This window comes from Trichechus manatus, unplaced genomic scaffold (assembly GCF_000243295.1).
Source record: "Trichechus manatus latirostris isolate Lorelei unplaced genomic scaffold, TriManLat1.0 scaffold00027, whole genome shotgun sequence".
NCBI lineage: Eukaryota > Metazoa > Chordata > Mammalia > Sirenia > Trichechidae > Trichechus > Trichechus manatus.
This window is the reverse complement of record NW_004443963.1, coordinates 13993634-14007969: the sequence shown is the minus strand read 5'-3', so window position 1 is coordinate 14007969 and position 14336 is coordinate 13993634. Positions and strand designations below refer to the sequence as shown.

Below are 14336 nucleotides of genomic sequence, written 5' to 3'. Positions count from 1 at the left end.
GGATCTTTGCTGTGGAGGGACGGCTTGGTGCTTCTGCCTAGAGCGCCATTTTGCCAGAACTCCCATTTCACTATATTTTCCTTTGTTTTCCTGTGCTTAATTCTTTTATTTCATCATTTCTTCCATTTGCTTTAGCTCGTCGAATTTCAATACCAAGTTTCAGAGTCTCTTCTGACATGCATTTTGTTTTTTTCTTTCTTTCTTCTCTTTTTTAATGATCTTTTGCTTTCTTCATGTATTATGTCATTGATGTTATCCCATACCGCATCTGGTCTTTGGTCATTAGTGCTGAATGTGTCAAATCTATTCTTGAGATGATCTCTGAAGTCAGGTGGGATATACTCAAGGGTGTACTGTGGCACTCATGGACTCGTTTCTTCAGCTTCAACTTGAATTTAATGTGAACAGTTGATTGGTCTGTTCCTCGGCCCCTGGCCTTGTTCTGACTGATGATATTGAGCTTCTCCATTGTCTCTTTCCAGAAATGTAGTCGATTTGATTTGTGCATATTTCATCTGGCAATGTCCACGTGTATAGTCACTGTATATGTTGTTGAAAAAATGTATTTCCAATGAATGGGTTGTTGGTCTTGTAAAATTTTATTATGTGTTTTCTGATGTCATTTCTTTCACCAACACCATATCTTCCAACTACTGATCCTTCTTCTTTGTTTCCAACTTTCGCATTCCAGTCACTAGTAATTATCAATGCATGTTTATATGCATGTTTGATCAATTTCAGGCTGCAGAAGTTAGTGAGAATCTTTAATTTCTTCATCTTGGCATTAGTGGTTGGTGGAAAAATTTGAATAATGGTCATATTAACTCGTCTTCCTTATAGGCATATGGGTATTATCCTATAACTGACAGCGTTCTACTTTAGGATATATCTTGAAGTGTTCTTTTTGACAGTGAATGTGATGCCATTCCTCTTCAATTTGTCATTGCTGGCGCAGTAGACCTTCTGAATGTCCAATTTAAAATGGCCAGTACCAGTCTATTTCAGTTTACTAATGCGTAGGAAATCAATCTTCAAGTGTTTCATCTCATTTTTGACCATTTCCAATTCGTAGATTTATACTTTCATACATTCCACATTCCCATTATTAATGGGTGTTTTCAGCTGTTTCTTCTCATTTTGAGTCAATAAATTGATAACCAGGATATGGGTGGAATGGATATTTAATTTCCAGATCCTCAGAAGCCAGGAGTAATATGGCAAATGGATAGAAATCTAAGGAACCTTGAAAATAAGAACAAAGTGGATTTGTATAGGAAATTTAAAGAACTAAGGATGATACCCAAGCAGTGATTAATGTCAGCAGAGTATACTGCCTTACTGTATGAAGCAGATATATATTACAAAAGGCAAAATTGCTGTGGTCACTGTAGAAAACCCCAAACCAACCCAGTTGCCGTCAAGTCGATTGTGACTCATAGCAACCCTGTAGGACAGAGTAGAACTGCCCCATAGGGTTTCCAAGGAGCGCCTTGTGGACTTTAACCGCTGATCTTTTGAGTAGCAGCCACACTCTTAACCAGTACGCCACCAGGTCACTTTAGAGGTAATCTTATTCAATCTCTCATTGAATACTGGAATGGATTTGCAACATCATTAGTTTTTATCCAGCTTTTGAATACCTTCAGTGAGGCTGATGGCCATTTGGCATGTATTCCTAAAGAACATGACATTAGACCTGAAAAATTTAAGGTTGGTTATATGGAAATGTGCTGCTTGGTGGGAATTAGTCTCTTAAACTGATACAGCAAAACCTGTGAAAGCTGGAACCCGTTTGCGGCCGAAACCTGTCAGAGAAGTAAACTAAAATATTTTCTGCTAATAACGATAGAAAAGTGGTAAGACAGCACCCTGTCAGAGGTGAAAACTTGGGAGACCTGGAAAAACAAGACAGTCGTGGCTATCACGTTTCACTGTACAGTTTCCCAAGTCATTTGCAGCTGGTAGATGGGGTGGGGAAGTTGGGAGGGAATTCTTATTGAGCTTCTCTTGATGTCAAATACTGTTCCATATAAGCTTCACCTGAATTATCTCATTTAATCATCACAACCTTATGATGTAGATATTATCAGTTGAGAAAATTGAGGCTCAGTAAGATTAAGTAATTTGACCAAAGTCACATAGTTAGAAAACAGCATAACCAGTATTTGAATTAGAACTTTGACTGCCAAAGCTCATGCTTTCCCTACCGCATCATGAAAGGAGCTAGTTGTATCTGCAGTTAGCAGTGTCTGAGATGATTAGTTTATGTAATTTGGGAGCCAGCAGTTCTAAGTTCTGGATCCCTTTTTAAGTCTGCGTGGTTGAATGACTATGGACAGGCCACTTAAGTCTCAGTTTCCTCACTTGTAAAGACAAGGGGGCTGATTGGATTATCTCTTAGTCACCTGTGATTATTATTAAAAAGAGGAAGTTATAGTGTGTTTCGAAGATGAGCTGTGAGTACCTCGTAATTCCCTGTGTCAGATTTTAAGATGAATCATACTGCTCATACTAGGGCATTTAAAAAAAAAAAAAAATTAAGACAGGGTGTTTGAGGCGGAGGTGGTGAATGTAACAAAGAACTGTATCAGTTGGCTTCACGGTGAGGTAGAGTGAGATATGTTTTATTTTACTGGAGCATGAAAGCTTAATATCTGGGGCAACTTGATTTGCCCTTTTCCTCAGCCAGTGTAGTCTAATTCAGTCTTTTTTCCATTGTTAAATGTGTGCAAGGTAATGTGAAATTCATTTTCAACTGGGGAGTAAGTCAATGAAAAATACGGGCTTGTACCATTTGCCCAAGTTGTGTTTGTAGAGGACAGCTTAATTGCTTACCTTCCTTTGCTTCCTTTTACCTGCCTCTTCCAATGTTGCAGGGTGGCAAGAATTTACTTTGTTCTAGTCTTGGTAGTTTTCTTCCGCTTCCATTTTGTGAAATGGGTTTGATTTTGTTAGACAGAAAAGAAAGGTGGCTGTGTTTGTTGTTGTCATGTGTTTTTTAAATTGCTTTGTTTAATATAACTTCACTGTGCATTTGCACTGTTCTGCACCCTCTCCCTAGCCAAACCGTTGTCAGTTACAGACCCACCCACTGCTGTCGAGTGGATTCCAACTCAGAGCGACCCTGTAGGACACAGTAGAACTGCCCCATAGTGTTTCCCAGGCTGTAAATCTTTATGGAAGCAGACTGCCACATCTTTCTTGTCAGTGATAGGCTGAAAAAAAACAAAAAACCTGTTGCTGTCGAGTTGACCCTATACTGATAGAAGCCAGTAAGAAATTAACTTGTAATAAGCTGCCGAATGCCCAACAAGTGAAACCAGGGACAATTGGGAGAGTGGTGTCTTCCTTAGGCTTTCCAGCCGACTTCATTTTAGTTAATGTTGTATTGATCATTGCTAGGATTTATGGCTAATATATTACTTCACAACTCTAATTCTTTATTGAAAACTAGGGCTTTTTTCTTATCTTGGTTATTAAGTTTTCTTAGCATTTCTCTTTTAGTGACTTCAAAAATACTTATAAGAAAATAGTACCTTTCTTCTCCTTCTCAGGTGCAGTATGTGTATTTTTAGTTTGGGATGGACATATTAGGTAATCATTCAGCGATGATATTGATGGTTTTCAGAATGCATTTAGAAAAGTGGCTTTAAAAACAACATTATGTCTTTTAGCATTTGTCAGTCCATCACAGTGGTAGAGGTACTGAGAGGTTATTTCCTTCCTCTCGCCCCCCGTACTCCTTTTTAAAAATTTTAAAATAAGATCTCCTGGAGTCCTGTAGTTCTTTTCATAGACTTCACGTATGGTATCAGTCACATTATGTTGTAATTGTTCTGACTGCGAGCTCCTCAAGTGCAAAGACACGAGCAAGCACTGTGTTTGGATTGTTCAGTCTACTTTTACTAACTAAATGAAGGATTCTTCTGCTTACATGGATTCTTCAAACCTAGGTGCTTATGGGAGCTTTCCAGCAGTCAGTGAAGCATACAAAAGTCAGGTGATATTCTTCTTGCTGTGTGATACTTCTCTCAGTTTCCGCTGTACATGATCCATTGCCGTTGCTCCATTTCATGGTTGCTTAAAGATTCCTTCAGTTTGTACTTTCACATGCCCACTTACCGGAATGCCGACCTCTGTAGTTAATAAGGATTCTTACGGTTGATTTTTTGTTTCTTTTTATTTTTGAGCAGCCTCTGTGCCTAGATTGCGTCTGTTTCTAAGTCTTTCAGTCTTACTTACTAGGATGATAACTTGATTATAGGTGCATATCTACTAGACCTTTTCTCTAGTTTAACAAATCTTATCTCTATCCTATCTGTTCCATTAGCTTTCCTTGTAATTCCATCTCTGTTTTAAATGTCAGTTATGAATTTTACACTGATTAAAAACTTAGATCTGCAGATCTTTAGACAATCATAATTGTCCCTGCCTGGACCAGGGGAGTTTTTTTTTTTTAAACTAGGTAATTGTTATGAATTAGCAAGAATATTGGGTATAGAGTCAAAACCTAAGTCTGAAGGCAGCTCAGCCACTATCATAAGCTGTTTGGCCTTCAGTAAATCTTAATCTTTGTGAAATTCAGTTTTGTCATCTATTAAATGAGAGTTATAAAACCTGTTTTATTTTTGAACATTTTATTGTGCTTTTGGTGAAAGTTTACATAGCAAATTAGTTTTCCCATCAGTATTTCATACACAAATTGTTCTGTGATGTTGGTTGCAATCCCTGCAATGTGTTAGCACTCTCCCCATTTCCTCCCTCGTTTCCTCGTTTCCGTTTGTTTGGTTTCCTTGCCCCTCCCTGCCTTCTCAGTTTTGCTTTTGGGCAGACGCTGCCTTTTTGGTCCTGTGTGGTAGATTATTCTAAAGCCACATTCCTTACAGGTGTTATTGTTTAGGCCAGATTATTATTTGGGTGAGAGATGGCCTCCGGAAGTGTCTTCAGTTTCCAGTTAGAAGGTGTCTTAGGGTCATAGTCTCGGGGGATCCTTCAGTCTTTATCAGACCAGTAAGTCTGGTCTTTTTTTTTTTTTTTAATGAATCAAGTTTTGTTCTACACTTTTCACCTTTTCTAACCGGGACCTTCTATTGTGAAACAGGTCAGAGTGGTTGGTAGTGGTAGCTGGGCACCATCTAGTTCTTCTGGTCTCAGATTAGAGGAGGCTGTGGTTCATGTGGGCTGTTAGTCCCCTGGACTAATTGCTTCCTTGAGTTTTTGGTTTTCTTCATTCTCTTTTGCTCCAGACAGGGAGAGACCAATAGTGGCATCACAGATGGCTGCTTGTGAGCTTTTAAGACCCTGGATGCTACTCATCAGATTAGGATGCAGAACATTATCTTTATGAACTGAGTTGTGCCAGTTGACATAGATGACCCCTGAGACTATGGTTCTTAGACTTCAAGCTCAGTAGCGCAGCCCCACGAGTTGTTTGGTTTTGTCTAAGGAGTTTCCCTAACTGTGCCTCTTATATAAAATCTATTTTCTGCATTGTGAAGACTAAATAAGATTATATGAAGGTGTTTTTATAAGTTATAAGGCATTATGAAGCACTAATAATAGTGGCTTTTTTGTTTTTTTTTAACACTCTAAGTCATATGTGAAATTTACATCTTGTAATATTCAGCAAATTCAGATAAAACAGTTGGCCCCTCCACTTTCCACAAATGTTATTCTCTTCCCTAGAGGTAACCACTGTTCTTCTAGATTTTTTAGTGCACTTATTTTGTTTTTTATGTGCATGCAGAAATACCCATTTCTGTAGAATGATTTAAAAAATAGCACACTGACTGTTCTGCTGTCATTTAATATGACTTGAGATCTTTCATATAGATTTTAAAACCTTTTTTTTTCTTTAAACTTGTGCTTAGGATATTGTAATAATACATTAAGTGAAAGCAGAATTGCCCTATTATTGATGGAGATTGAGGTTGTTTCTAGTTTTTCACTGTTACAAATAGCACTGCACTGAAAATTTGTACACATGCTTCTTTGAACACATGCACAAGTGATTCTCTAGAGTAGATATAGAGATGTGAAATTACAAGAGAGATATATACATTTAATATTATTAGCTGCTGTCAAGTCGGCCCCCAACTCATGATGACCCCATTTGTAATGGACTGTTGTGATCATGGGATTTTCATTGGCTGATTTTTGAAAGTAGATTGCCAGGCCTTTCTCCTAATGCGTCTTCACCTGGAAACTCTGCTGAAACCACTTCAGCATCATAGCAGCATGCAAGCCTCCATTGACGATGGTGGTGATTGCACTTTTCTGAGAAGGGAACCTGGGTCTCCCTCATGGAAAGAGAGAATTCTACCACCGAATCATCAGTATAACTTTTGCCAATCTGATAAGTGAAAAATGATATCTCAAATATGAGAGAATGTTTATCAGCAGCATGATTTGTGAGTGCAGACAAATAAACAAAAAGTATAATTGGAGATAACTTAAATATCCTTTAATAAGAAAATAGGACAGATAAATTGTGACATTCGTAAGATAGCATACTAAACAGCAGTCAAAATTAATGAAATATAATGACATGCATTAACAGAAGTGAAGTCACAGTATTAAGCAAAAACAAACAAAAATGCTGAACAATACATACGGTAGGATCCATTTCTGTAACATTCAAAAACATGTACAATTAATACATTTTGGGAGATTAGATACGTGTAAAATTAAGAAGAAAAGCAAGCCTTTTGCCATTAAGTATAGGCCACTCCCAGGGAATTTCCAAGGGCTGGGAAGTTCCAAACAGCCTTATCTAGGGATGGAGAAGAAAGAAGAGAAGTTAGGTCTACAGGGGTAAATCTATTTCCTCTGACACATCTTTGTGCAACCTCTTACATCCATCTTTGCTATTAAGCATTTTTTGATAATACTGGCTTGTAGGAACATGACCTTTTCCTAAAAAGTTGTCTGCATTGTTGAACTTCAGGATGTCATAGAATATAGTTTATATGCAGGATATTCTCTGGGAATCTCTGCTAATATGCATTTGGGGGTTTTCCATTACTTTCTCAATCATGTAATTGCTTTCTCAGACAATATGAAATGCTTATTAGAGAAGACAACTTGGTAAAATGAAAAGAACAGGGACTTTGGAGTCCAACAGGCTTAGGTTGAACTTTGGCTTTCCCCTTGGAAACCCTATGGGGTAGTTCTACTGTGTCCTGTAGGGTCGCTATGAGTTGGAATCAACTCGATGGCAACAGGTTTGGGTTTTTGTTTTTTTTTTTTAGTTGTTCAGTACCTATGGTATCTATCATCTTTGTCATCAACATTGTTAAAGTCTATAGGGAATGGTACTGAAGTAAATTCACAGAAGCCAGAACAAGCAAAGCTCTTGTGGGTTTCAGATAAAAAGCTCTGTTCTTATACTCACCTGTCAGTTTGTCATACTATGGTGGCTTGTGTGTTGCTGTGATGCTGAAAGCTGTATCAGCAGTATTTCAAAATACTAGTAGGGTCATCCATGGTGGACAGGTTTCAGCAGATATTCCAGACTAAAACAGACTAGGAAGAAAAGTCTGGTGTTCTACTTCCAAAAATAAGCCAAAAAAAAAAAATCTATGGATAATAACAAAACATTGTCCAGTATAGTGCTGGAAGATGAACTCTTTAGGTAGGAAGGCCCTCAGAATAAGACTAGGGAAGAGCTGCCTCCTCAAAGTAGATTCGACCATAATAATACAGATGGAGTAAAGTCTTGGGGAACTTCATCTGCTGATGTGGCATGACTCAAAATGAGAAGTAAAGGCTGCAACATCCATTAGTAATTAGAACGTGTAATTTGTGAAGAATTAAGAAAAGTTGGAAGTCGTCAAAAATGAAATGGATAGCTTGAAGGTTGATATCCTAGGCGTTAGTGAGCTGAAATGGACTGGTATTGGCCATTTTGAATCCAACAATCATGTAATCTACTATGCTGGAAACAACAAATTGAAACGGAATGACATTGCATTCATTGTTCAGAAGAATATTTTGAGCTCTGTCCTAAAGTACAACACAGTCAGTGATGTGCCTGCTACAAGGAAAACCAGTTAATACTATTGTTCAAATTTATGCACCAACCATGAATGTCAAAGATGAAGAAATTGAAGATTTTTATGACCTGCAGCAATCTGAAATTGATTGAATGTGCAGTCAGGATGCATCGATAATTACTGGTGATTGGAATGTAAAAGTTGGAAATGAAGAAGGAGCAGTAGTTAGAAAATACAGAGTTGGTGATAGACATAACATGATAGAATTCTTTAAGACAAATGACTTATTCAACACATAATCAACGGCTATACATGGTGGAGCTCCTCGCCAGATGAATTACACAGTAATCAAATTAACTACGTCTGTGGAAAGAGACAATGGAGAAAGTCAAGATCATCAGTCAAGACAAAGCCAAGGGCCAGCTGTGGAAGACGCTATCAATTGCTTGTGTGCAAGTTCAGGTTCAAGCCGAAGAAAATAAAAGTAAATCCATGAGAACCAAAGTACGACCTTGAATATATTCTCCTGAATTTAGGTACCATCTCAAGAGTAGATTTGATGCACTGAACACTAATGACTGAAGACTAAAAGAGTTGTGGGAAGACATCAGAGATATCACACATGAAGAGTGAAAGGTCATTAAAAAGACAGGAAAGAAGGAAAAGACCAAAATAATTATCAGAAGAGATTCTGAAACTAGCTGTTAAGCACAAAGTAGTAAAGCGAATGGAAGAAATGATGGAAGTAAAAGCTGAGCAGAAGATTTCAAAGGGTAGCTCAAGAAGACAAGGTAAAGTATTACGATGAAATGTACAAAGACCTGGCGTCAAAAAACCAGAAGTGAAGAATGTGCTCGGCATTTCTCAAGCTGAAGGAACTGAAGAGAACATTCAAGCCTCGAGTTGCATTACTGAAGGATTCTATGGGCAAAAAATTGAGAGACACAGGAAATATCAGAAAAAAAAAAAAAAAAGAAGGAAGGAATAACTCTGTATGTAGAGAGTTACTGTACCGAAAAGCATTGGTTGATATTCAACCACTTAAGAGGCAGCATATGATCAAGAACCACTGGTACTGAAGAAAGAATTCAAGCTGCACTGAAAGCATTGGCAAAAATAGGCTTCAGGAATGGATGCAATAGTACCAACTGAGATGCTTCAACAAATGAATGCAATGCTGGAAGCGCTTACTCATCTGTGTAAAGAAATTTGGAAGACAGCACCTGGTCAGCTGACTGGAAATATGGTCAGCTGATCCATATTTGTGCCCGTTCCAAAGAAAGGTGATCAAACAGAATGTGGAAATTATCGAACTATGTCATTAATATCACATGCTAGCAAAATTCTGCTGAAGATAATTCAAAAATGATTGCAGCCATACATCAAAAGGGAACTGCCAGAGGTTCAAGCTGTATTCAGAAGAGAACGTGGAATGAGGAATATCACTGCTAATGTCAGATGGATCTTGACTGAAAGCAGAGAGTACCAAAAAGATGTTTACCTGCGTTTTATTGACTATGTATGGATCATAATAAATTATGGATAATACCGTGAAGGATGGGAATTCTAGAACACGGAACTGTGCTCATGAGGAACCTGTACATGGATCATAAGGCAGTCATTTGAACAGAACAAGGGCATACTGCATGGTTTAAAATTGGAAAAAGTGTGCTGTAGGGTTGTATTCTTTTACCTTATTCAATCTGTATTCTGAAACGATAATCTGAGAAACTGGATTATATAAAGAAGAATGCAGTATCAGGATTGGAGGAAGACTGATTAACAACCTGTGATATGCAGATGACACAACCTTGGCCTGCCAGAAATGAAGATGACTTGGAACAGTTACTGATGAAGGTCAAAGACTACAGCCTTCAGTATGGATTATGCCTAAACATGAAGAAAATGAAAATCCTCACAACTGGACTGGTAAACAACATCATCATAAATGGAAGAAAAATTAAAGTTGTCAGTGATTCATTCTACTTGGATCAAAAATCAATGTCCATGGAAGCAGCAGTCAGGAAATCAAATGACTGTATTGCATTAGGAAAATCTTCAGCAAAAGACCTCTTTAAAGTTTTGAAAAGCAAGGATGTCACTTTGATGACTAAGTGCGTCTTTTCAGTCATCCCACATGCATGTAAAAGCTGAACAGTGAAAAAGGAAGACAGAAGAAGAATTGACACATTTGAATCGTGGTGTTGGTGATAATTTTGAATATACCGTGGACTGCCGGAAGAGCAAACAAATCAGTCTTAGAAGAAGTATACCCAGAATACTCCATAGATGCAAGGATGGTGAGACTTCATTTCGTTTACTTTGGACATGTCATCGAGAAAGACCAATTGCTAGAAAAGGACATCATGTTTGGTAGAGAGTCAGTGAAAATGAGGGAAACACTCAATGAGATGGATAGACACAGTAGCTGTAGCAATGGACTCAAACATGCCATTGATCATGGAGATGGCTCAGGACCTGGCAATGTTTTGTTCTGATCTACATAAGGTCACCGTGAATTGGAGTCGTCTCGATGGCAACAGCCCGTTCTTTTGTTATAATCTAAACTGAATATGTCTCTCTTGTAAAAATCAGTGTGAAAAATAGTCATCATTACCCACAATGATTATTATTTTTTAATAGCAGGTTTATTGAGATATAATTCATAGACCAAAAGCTCACCCCCTTAAAGTGTACAATTCAGTGGTTTTTAGTATATTCATAGAGTTGTGCATCTGTCACCACTACCAATTCCAAAACATTTTCATCACCTCTAAAAAGAAACTCCATACTTATTAGCTATGACTCGTCATTCCTTCCTCTCCCCAGCCAGCTCCTGGCAACCACTAATCTACTTTCTGTTTCTATACATTTGCCTATTTTGGACATTTCGTGTAAATAGAATTATAATATGTGGCCTTTTGTGTCAAGTTTTTTTCACTTCATATGTTTTCAGGATTCATACATATTGTGTCAGTATTTCATTTCTTTTTATTGCCAAATAATATTCCAGTGTATGGATATATCACACTTTATCCATACCTTTTTGATGGACATTTGAGTTGTTTCCACATTTTGGCTGTTATGAAATGATACTGCTATGAAAATTCATGTACAAGCTTTTATGTGGACTTATGTTTTCAGTATACCTAAAGGGCAATTGGTGGGTTATATGGTAACTATTTTACGCTTTGAGGAACAGCCAAACTGTTTTCCAAAGCAACGGTACCATTTTACATATACACCAGCAATGTTTGAGAATTCCAATTGCTCTACATCCTCATCAACACTTGCTATTGTCTATCTTTTTGACTGTAGCCATCTTAGTGGTGTGAAGTGGTATCTCATTGTGATTTTGATTTGTATTTACCTAATGACTAATGAAGGAGCCATGGTGGTGCAGTGGTTAAAGCATTCGACTGCTAACCGAAAGGTCGGCGGTTCAAAACCACCAGTGGTTCTGTGAGAGAAAGATGTGGCAATCTGCTTCTGTAGAGATTTACAGGCTTGGAAACTGTATGGGGTCACTTAAGTTGGAGTCGACTCGATGGCAGTGGGTTTTGGTTTTGGAATGACTAATGATGTTGAGCACCTTTTCAGGTGCTTATTGGCCATTTGTATATCTTTGGAGAAATGTCTTTTCAAATCCTTTGCCCATTTAAAAAATTGAGTTATCTGTCTTTTTATTGTTGAGTTGTAAGAGTTCTTTCTATATTCTGGATAAAAGTCCCTTATCAGATATATGATTTGAAAATATTTTTTCCACCATTGTGTGGGTTATCTTTTACTTGATGGTGTCCTTTGAAGCACAAACATTGTTAATTTTGATGAAGTCCAGTTTATCTATTTTTTTCCTTTGTTACTTGTGCTTTTGGTCTTTGGATTGAAGAAACTAACCCAAGGTCATGGAAGATTTACTCCTATATTTTCTTTTAAGAGTTTCATAGTTTTAGATTTATGATCCATTTGAGTTAATTTTTGTATATGGTATGAGGTAGGGTCCAACTTCATTATTTTACTTGTGGCTATTTGGTTGTTCCAGTACCATTTGTTGAAAAGACTATTCTTTCCCTGTTGATTTCTCTTGATACCCTTGTCAAAAATCAATTGACCATAACTGTAAAGGTTTATTTCTGAGCCGTCCATTCTTTTCCATTGATCTGTATGTCTATCCTTATGCCAGTATCACACTATCTTGGTTATTGTAGCTTTGTAGTAAGCTTGAAATTGGCAAGTGTGAGTGCTTTGTTCTTCTTTCTCAAGATTGTTTTGGCATCCTAATTCGTGTGTGTGTGTGTGTGTTTAAGGCAGTAATCTTCAGTGTCTGGGTGTGATTTCTTTGGGGAGACTAATTTATAATTTTAAAATGTCCAAAATAGGGACTTGGGAATAGAAAAGGAGAACTTGGGTTGTCTATGAATGAATTGGTGACTGAATTCCTAAGTAATTTTTGTGATTTTTTTAACTCCATTTATTTATTTACACATTCTTTTGTTCACCATGTTTTAGACGTTGTACCAGGTCTCCAGAAACTGTAATGAGCTTTTCATGTTTTTGAAGGAAATGTGGACCTTTGATTATCAAAAACATGAAAATAATCAAAGCAGACATACCATTAGGTGGAAAGTTTACCCTCTTGTCAGAGTTGAGAGTCCCATCAATGAAAATTCCTTTTAACGTGTTATTTTGCTAGTAAGAATGAAAGTACAAAAAGAAGAGGATGAATATCTTTAAGGTAGCTGTGTTGAACACTTTGAAAATTACAAAAGCACCATATGTTTTCATTTACCCCTCTGTGTTCATGTATATCTCCTCTCATTTAAAGTTCCCTTGAAGGCAAAAGACTTGTTTTATTCATCTTTCTTACTCTGTCATCTAACAGTACTTTGAAAATATTAGATATTCAGTTTATGTTGACTGAATGATGGGTTAAATAAGTAAACCATAAATGAGTGCTCATGTTGTATGACCTTATGTTAAATTAAGATTTACATAACTTTTATTGCTATCATTTTGGCCTCAAGGATCTTGTGGTTGAATGTGAAAATGAGGCAGACATTCAATATGATGCACCTTTACAAAAGTAAGAATAAATAGATAAATAATATGAAAAGTAAATTGCATGAATAATGTAAATAAACTTTGACCTATATACATGTTGGAAGGAGTCACTTGAGTCTGTCAGATGGTATAGGTTGGTAGGAGGAGGTCTTGAGCAGAGGTAGAATTTCATCTAGGTTGAAAGAACTGAAGGAAAGCAGATTGATAGAGGGAAATGGTTAAGACTTTTTCAGGTCAAGAGGCAGTTCTTAACTGGGATGTAGTCCCCTTTCCTGGCAGTGGCTCTCTGGAGATGTGTGGGAGGTTTTGGTTGTCCTCAAGTTTAGGAGTGCTGCTGGCTTTTTTTGGGGTAGCTGCAAGGCATGCTATGGTTCTGCAGTGTGAAGTTAGGAATTGTTCTGTCTCAAGTCAGAGTAGCATCTTGGTTGAGATATACTGTGAAGGGAACAGGTTTAGCTGCACAAGGAAGAAAAGAGGGTTTAAAAATAGTGTTCCTAAGCAAATACTGTTTTTGTTTGCTTTTATTTTTACTGTGGTAGAGGTTGAACTGGAAGAAGTATGTAGTTAGAGTAGAATACAGCAATGGAACACCTTAGGAACCAGGGCAAGAATTTATACTTATTAATTTATACTTGATTTTGATTATTCTTTCCAATTTCTTCTTTTTATAGTTAGACGTTTCTTTTCTTTCTCTTAGAACGAGCCTCTGACCTCAGGTTATCATGGATTCCCAGCACGGGACAACCAGGTTGGTATCTGCTGTTTATAACTCAGATTGTGTGTGTGTGTGTGTGTGTTTTATCTAAGGAGGTTATGATAAAGAACACTTCCTGAAATTATTCATTTTGGAGAGTGATATGGCTTGCTTCAGCAATAAATTTACTTTTAGAGATATAAATTAAATGTATTTTCTGGTTCTAAAAGTAGTATAATCATGTTATTTCAATTGTGGATGTCGTAAGGGGGGAGATCACTCAATCACAGTCATGATTACTTTTATGTTTTCATCTCCAGGCTGTATAGTAATTTTTAAATCTGATTTTCTTGATGCCTCATAGTTCTAAATGCTGAACTTGTCTCTCTATTCCCTGCCACTTAGCCCCTCACTGTACAGATTGTTTGAGTCCTTGCAATAATCTGCAGCAAGAAAATTCCATTCTGTTCCCTGGAGGAATTCAGCCTTATGGCTTTAATTAGGGAAGGCTTGCCCAAGAGAGGGGTAAGTTTCTGCTGACTTTCTCTGGTAGATGGAGGGATGATTAGAACAAGCTGAGGTCCTAT

The 14336-nt window shown here is 37.4% G+C and overlaps 1 protein-coding gene across 3 annotated transcripts in view; it reads left to right on the top strand.

Annotated features, from left to right (window-relative positions):
• RBFOX2 (RNA binding fox-1 homolog 2) overlaps positions 1–14336 on the top strand; it is a 357084-nt gene that overhangs the window by 97760 nt on the left and 244988 nt on the right. For all 3 annotated transcript variants that reach the window (XM_023729024.1, XM_012554838.2, XM_023729025.1), the window contains exon 2: positions 13753–13803. In XM_023729024.1, the coding sequence (XP_023584792.1) occupies positions 13753–13803 (51 nt within the window). The remainder of the gene's footprint in view (positions 1–13752; positions 13804–14336) is intronic.